General features: G+C 48.2%; 1 protein-coding gene across 3 annotated transcripts in view; it reads left to right on the top strand.

The window, feature by feature from the left end:
• The first annotated feature begins 334 nt into the window (after window positions 1–334).
• The window catches only part of TMEM131L (transmembrane 131 like), a 160,503-nt gene continuing 153,506 nt past the window's right edge, over window positions 335–7,331 (top strand). For 2 of the 3 annotated variants that reach the window (XM_074377138.1, XM_074377132.1), the window contains exons 1-2: window positions 335–512; window positions 1,216–1,286. In XM_074377138.1, coding sequence (XP_074233239.1) covers window positions 389–512; window positions 1,216–1,286 — 195 coding nt within the window. In that variant the 5' untranslated portion in view covers window positions 335–388. Of the gene's footprint in view, window positions 513–1,215; window positions 1,287–4,001; window positions 4,118–7,331 lie in introns of those variants that run through there. The other variant, XM_074377143.1, reaches the window with a different exon arrangement.

Below are 7,331 nucleotides of genomic sequence, written 5' to 3'. Positions count from 1 at the left end.
AGCGGCCCGGGAGCCCCTCCCGCCACCTCTGAGCGCCCCTGTCACCGTCGCAGAGCGCGCCCGGGCCCCGCAGCTTCGGGAAGGCAGCGGCAGAGCGCTGCGGGGCGGGCCCACAGCCATGTGCTCCGCATCGGGCGGGGCGGCGGCCGCGGAGTGCGCATTGTCCACGTTCCCCGCGCCCCGCCGCGCTCCGTCCCTCCCTATCTGTGGCGCACACGCGCGGAGCGGGCGGCGCGCAGGGCGGGGCGGGGGCGGGGCGGCGCGGCGCGGGGCGGGGCGGGGCGGGGCGGGGCGGGCGGCGCGGGGGCGGGTCCGGGGCGAGGCGGCTCGGGCGCCAGCGAGCGAGCGGCGAGCTCGGCGAGCACCCGAGAGGAGCGCGAGCAGCAGCATGGCGGGGCTCCGACGCCCGCAGCCGGGCTGCTACTGCCGCACCGCCGCGGCCGTGAACCTCCTGCTGGGCGTCTTCCAGGTCCTCCTGCCCTGCTGTCGCCCGGGAGGGGCTCAGGGACAAGGTCAGCCTGGCGCCGCTTCGCTGGCTTCCCTCTTCACCCCGCCCCCCCTTCCCTTTCTTTTGGGGAACTGCTGAAATCTATCAGAAGGCGAGGAGGGGAACGGGAAAGGGGCCGAAGAAGGAAGGAAAGCGATTGCAATTCCGTGCTGATAACCTCTGCTAACCGCGGTGTACCCTGCCGCGTCCCTCACCCCCCCGACACCCGAAAGCTGGGAAGTCGCGGGGCTTGGGGACCGCCGCGCGGACCGCTAGCCGCGCACGCCCCGGAGCCTTTGTGCGCGGGCCCCGGGCGCCCCGGGCGCAGCCCCCGCTTTGTGTGGCGCGCGCTGGGGCCCCGCCGCGGCCCGGCTTCCTGCAGCTTTGTTCCGCGAGCCTGGCTGCCTGGGTCGCATCCCGCACACGCCCGCCCCGGCTGCCGCGGGATGCGGAGCGCGGGGTCCCGCGGAGTGGCTTCCCCTCTCTTTCCCCCACCAGTACGAGAGCCCCGGAGTCCGCACGCCCTCTCCTCTCCTTCCGAGGGGCCGCCGGCTTGCACCCCGTCCATTGTGTTCTGATTCTCGCCTCCCTCCTCGGGTGGCCTCCACTTCGAGAAGGAAAGGGAGGCTTGTTTTGGTGAGGCGGGTGCTTGGGGGGACGATCGGGAAACAGGAAGCATTTCTTTTCCGTGCATTAAAAGCGCGGTGTGTTTTTCGGTGTTCTTGCAGCGGTTGAGCCTTTGCCGAACGTGGTGGAGCTGTGGCAGGCAGAAGAAGGGGAACTCCTGCTGCCCACTCAGGTGAGGACGACCAGGTGACAGGGCGGCTGCGGGCTTGCGAGCGAGCAGAGGCCCGGAGGCCGCCGGCCCCGCGGCGGCACCGGCGCTCGGGCCACTTTGCAAGGCAAATAAACGGTCGGCCGAGCCTTAACACCTGGCAGCGGTGGCCTGCCCGGCCTCCTCCCGCGCCATGTGACAGGCCGTGAGTCACGCCCGCCCCAAGTTCAGGAGGTGGGAGCCCAGGCCACCTCAGCAGGGCTGCGGCCAGCGGCGGCGGTGCCGAGGGGAAGGGCGGGCCCCGCGGCCGCCTGTGGGCCGGGGTGGGCGAGGGACCCGTGCCCTGGTCTCTGCGTGAGCCGTGCTGTGTGCCTGAGGACCACAGGCACAATATAGAATATTGATTTAAGAAATGTTAGTGAATGGTACTCACCATTAGCGTTAAGTAGCTTTGGGATGGAGATGTGACCTAAAGGATTGTAATCTTGGATTTTTTCCAAGTACCTTTAATTCGTGTTAGAATACACCCTCCTGTTAAGAACCTGAATTTCAGGTTTTGGGGTTTTTCCCCCCCTATAGGATATAATGATTGCATGTGGAAAAATCATTGCTAACAATTTGTTAGGCATCTGGCATCATACAGGGTTCACTGCTGCCACAGATACAGGACTGCAAAGCTGTCGTGTTTCAGGTTTAACTTTTAGGAGAGATTCTCATTGACTGCAGATGTGCACATTGAAATATCATGTTGGCTGTTTTTCAGCAGCAGCAGTAGTAACCTCAAATGCATGGGTTTTTTTTTTGGTGGGGAGAGTATTTTGAATTACAAGGAAATATTCAGCTTGTGTGCCGTGATTTTTCAGATGTTCATTACTTCCCACATTGGTGGCAGCACTTAATTCTATGTTGTCTCTTGTGCCTGTTCAGAAAACAGGATATCTAGCTGTAACTTGACTGGAGTGCACTTTTACATTTCAGCGTTCTCCCTCCTGTGTGAAGCGTTTAGAGTGCTGGTTTTGAGATATTTGGAATATTCCTTTTAACCGGGCTAATGAATAACAGCTTCAAGGTAGAGAGGTGATTTTTAGAGGAAAAATTTCCTGGACCTTCCCTGAAGGCCAGCGGGCTGAATGGGACCAGTCCTTGGAGAAAAAGCCCCATCAGGATGGGAAGCAAATAGTTTGTCCTTCTCAAAGTTTATTCTTAAGTGGATTTTTTTCCTGATTGTAGTTAGCAGATATATAGAATATAGAAAGATAAAAAGAACGGAATAGAAATCATGCAGTTCCTGCTGCGAGAACCACACTTAACATTTGACACATTCACTTTTAAAGAAATACAGTGTAGTAGTGTTTGTGTGTGTCAGAGTTTTCAGCAGAGGCGTTAGTGACTGGAGAACTGCTTATTGTGGGGGACTGTCCTGGGCACTGTAGGCTGCTGAGCAGTTAGGGCATCTCTGCCTCTACCCGCTAGATACCAGTGGCACTCCCTCCCCCACCCCCGAAGTAGTGACAGCTAAAAATGTCTCCAGACATTGCCAGATGTCCCTGGGGAGCAGGATTGCCCGGGTTGAGAAGCACTGGTGTATATCTATACATATTTGCATTTTTACTCAGTTGTGGCCTCTACCTCTTACTGGTTAGTCTTAGAAGCCAACTCAGACAGAAAGGAAAGGAGATTAGAGACTTTCATTTGTTACAGCGGTAGTTGAAATCAGTCGCTGTGCTCAGAGGTGGACATGTCAGAGCCTCTGATGTGATTAATGATTTTATTTATAGGCTCCAAAGTTATTTTATACAATTCTTAATTTCTGGTTTTGTTTATATGTATAATGCAGTTTGTTTTGGGGAAAAAATAGCATTTGGAAGCCGTCTTTCTGGACTACTTGTTACAGAAGCATTTATAGCTATTTTAATCAAAGCTATATTGAAAGTGAAACTGGTATTCAAAGTAATTTTCTAAATATTTCATTTCTGTCTAGATGCATATTTTTGGGGACTGTTTTACCTGGTTGGGGGTGAAGATATATATGGGTCTGTCTATTTATCTATCTGAACTGCATATATATTTCTCTCTAAACTGCACATGTGTATGTGTGTGTTTTCTGAAGACAGTTATTTTTAGGGAATTCTTTTCAAAGTATTTTGAATTTTTTTTCAGAGAAAGTTCCCTCATGTGTATCACAGAGTCTGTTAAAAAGAGAACATTTATAGGTGTTATTTAAATTTGAGGGTTTTCTCCTTAATTAATTTGTAAGTTGGCTTCCTTTCAGGAAGACTTAAAGATGGCTTTGGAAACTAAGATTTGTCAGTGATAGGTGACGTAGGAGCATCAGAAGGTGTGGCATTAAAACGTTGAGTACTGACATTTGCCACCACTAATTATTTATACAGTTACCTATTTTGAAAATGTTTTCTGTAGATTGGGCCTTTTTTTTCTTTTTTTTTCCTTGTCCTTGTTCTTTTTTCTAGTGAGTCTCTCTGAAGTAATCAAGAACTTGAAAAATGCGTTACTAGTAAAATCAAATATTACAATTGAATACTTATAAACTGCCAGGCTTATAAATCCCTCTGGCCAGGCCTCCAGGATTTGACTCATCGCTCCATCCCTTTTCACCTCCTGTCCTTGGTTTCTTCATCTGCAAAATGGGGTGAATAGCAGTGCTGGTCTCAGAGGATTTTGTGAGGATTAAGTACCTGGAACTTAGCACTTAGTATAGGTCACCTATTACTTTGGCAGTATCTCAACTGACCCCTGGATTTGGTCATTGGAGAGCACGGAACAGCTTTCCTGCTTTGAAGGGCCTGAACCAGTGCAAACAGCTCAATACTATTTTGTGCCCAATAATTGCATAGGTAAGTTACGTTATTCACATCTTTTTGTTATATACTCTTTGATGTGGTAAAATATTTTGGTCTAGGAACATTAAAAGCTCTATCAATGGTGATAATAAGAAGAAGGAAGGAAAAAAAATGTGATTTTATTTTTAGATTTACAGAATTTTTCCCTCTCCTCTGACTCTACTTCACTGCCCTGACCCCAAAGTGGTGATACTACAGAAACCAAACAAATGTTTTCATCAGCTCATTGTCAAGAAGTAATTGTGTCTGTGCAAGATACTGCTTTGTGCGCCTTCTGCCCTTTTTTTTTTTTTAGGAGTGAGTGGGGAGGTAATTAGGTTTATTATTTATTTATTTTTAGAGGAGGTGCTGAGGATTGAACCCAGGACCCCTTGCATAGGAAGCACGCACTCTACCACTTGAGCTATACCCTCCCCCTGGTGCACCTTCTGACTCCACTTCAGGATCAGAACCTTCTGTGATTCCCTGTGACCCACTCGACTTGGCTCTGGCCCTCGGGGCCTTTTGCACTCTGACCTTGTCTGCAGCTCCGGTCAGTCCTCTGGGCTGCTCCCTCCAGCCTGCACCTTGGCCAGGCAGATCCAGCGGTTCCCTGCTGAATGAAAGCACAGATGCTCCTGCCCCATGGTTCGTCCAGGACCGGTCCTTCCTGACTCCCAGCTTGGCAGTGCCACTGTTACCGTCACTGTTCCTCTTCCCTCCTGGACTTTCTTGAGTGTCTGGATGTTTTCTTTGTTTTGCATATGCCTTGTTGCCCTAACTGGTATCCCTTTAAGAGTGTTTGGGTTCCCTGTTGTGGCCACGATGTTGGGCATACAGTAGGCATTCTGGGGTTAGCGCATGCATTCTTCCTAGTGGAGAGGCAGTGGTCAGAGTCTTGTCCAGTTCCCCTGTGTATGAGTTAGTCACTCCTGAAGATGGCAGGTGGAATGTCTTAGGGGTTGAGTTCCTATTATTGGTTAATAACCACACTTTTGTTTTGTTTTGTTTTTGGTTGGGGGCCGTAATTAGATTTATTTATTTATTTTTCTAATGGACGTACTGGGGATTGAACCAAGGACCCCATGCGTGCTAAGCACGCGATCTACCGCTGAGCTAGACCCTCCCCTCTAATAATCACATTTTGGTATCAGGTCTAGCAGCAAGAAGGGCAGTGTAGAATTTGTTCATTTAATCCATTCACTCCTGAGGCCCCTGGCTGGGTCTGGGACACGGACCTTGGTGCTGAGTGGGAGCAGCTGTCGCCTGCTGAGAGCACGTTGGTCTGGTTTGGGATGGGGAGGCTCGGGGCTCTCCTGGCCTTGTTGGTCCATCTGGCAAACACCTGACATGGGCCTGGCCCAGATAGGCCCTGCAGGCCAGTGACGAATAAGAAAGTTTCTGCCTTTACAAGTCCCACATCTTGTTTATTTTAGTCCCTTAAGCCTGAGAGTGAAGATAACGGAAACTGGTAGAAAGTGAAACAGGAAATGGCACCCAAGTGGCTCAGGTACTGAGTTACGTAACAGCATCTCGCGCCAGTCCAGGAAGCACTGACTCGTGTTTGGAAATCTTTTTGTCATAGAGACTTCTTATTGGTTGAATCACCTTCCACTGTTAACATTAAAAAAAAAAAAAACTAACAGGGGTTGAATACCATTGGCATTGTTGAAGCGCTTTATAAGTATTAACTCATGTTAATACACTAAAAAGTATGACGTGTTGTGAGCTGATTTCAGATAAGGAAATGGAGGCACCCAGTAGGTAAATGACTTGCCCAAGGTGATAAGGGAATGGCAGTGGTGGGGTTTGAACCCAGGAGGTGTCCAGAGCCTAAGCTTCTGTATTGTCTGAGTTTTAGGAGTCTGACCATGACAGTGGTATTGTGGTGAATAAAGTTCCTGTGTCTCAGAGAAATAATTTCATGTTCTGTTTTGAGTTAGAAAAATTTGCTTTACGAAGTTAAAAAGAATAGTTCCATCTACTGGTATTTTTAAATTTTATTTTTATTGAATAAGTTTTATTGAGGTATAATTAACATGTTATATTAATTTCAGGTGATTCTGTATTTGGAGAGATTGCAAAATGATCACCGCAATAAGTCTAGTTAATGTCCATCACCATACAAAGTTACAAAAAAATTTTTTTTGTCTTGCGATGAGAACTTTTAAGATTTTCTCTCTTAGTAACCTTCAAATATGCAATAGAGTATTATTACCTATAATCATGTACATCATGCTGTACATTTCACCCCATGACTTATTTTATACATGGAAGCTTGTGCCTTTTGATGCCTTTCATCTCTTCTACCCACCCCCACCCCCTGTTTCTGGCAACCACTAATCTGTTCTCTGTATCTCTGAGCTTGGTGGTTTATTTTTTATTAAGATTCCATAAAAAAGTGAGATCATACAGAATTTGCCTTTCTCTGTCTGACTTATTTCACTTAACATAATGCTTTTGAGATCCATTCATGTTGTCCCAAATAGCAAGATTTCATTCTTTTTCGTGGCTGAATAATATTCCATTATATATATATATATATACACACCATATCTTCTTTATCCAGCCATCTGCTAATGGACACTTAGGTTGCTTCTGTGTCTTGGCTACTGTAAATAGTGCTGCGGTGAACATAGGTGTGTGTATATCTTTTCAAATTAGTGTTTTAGTTTTCTTTGGATAAATACCCAGAAGTGGGATTGCTGGAGCATATGGTAGTTCTATTTTTAAATTTTTGAAGAACTTCCATACTGTTTTCCACAGGGGCTGCACCAGCTTGCAATCCCAGCAACAGTGCTCGAGGGCTCCCTTTTCTCCACATCCTCACCAGCCTTTGTTAACTCTTTGTCTGTTTCATGAGAGCTGTCTGACAGATGTGAGGTGATATCCACTAGTATTTAAACAGCTGGACTCTACTTAGCCCCGCAGACATTCATGAACATGTACTGAGGGCCAAGCACTGTTTCAGGCTCTGAGGCTGTCACGGGGAACCAAAAAAGAAACTCCACTGCCCTCGTGGAGCTGGCAGTTCAGTGGAGGCATGTAGATAATAAATAGGAACTAGACCCAGTTGTGAGTTACATAGTCTGTTACAAGGGCATCAGGACTGTGTGGTAGCAGACTGGAGGAAGACTCGGTTGATACGAGTTTTGATTTTAATTTAAGAGGTCAAGGCAGATCTCTTTGAGAGGGCCTGTTTTTAATATTTGAGCCAACCCCTGAAAGC

Source organism: Camelus bactrianus, chromosome 2, assembly GCF_048773025.1.
Source record: "Camelus bactrianus isolate YW-2024 breed Bactrian camel chromosome 2, ASM4877302v1, whole genome shotgun sequence".
NCBI classification, from domain to species: Eukaryota; Metazoa; Chordata; class Mammalia; order Artiodactyla; family Camelidae; genus Camelus; species Camelus bactrianus.
This window is presented reverse-complemented; position numbering and strand designations above follow the sequence as displayed.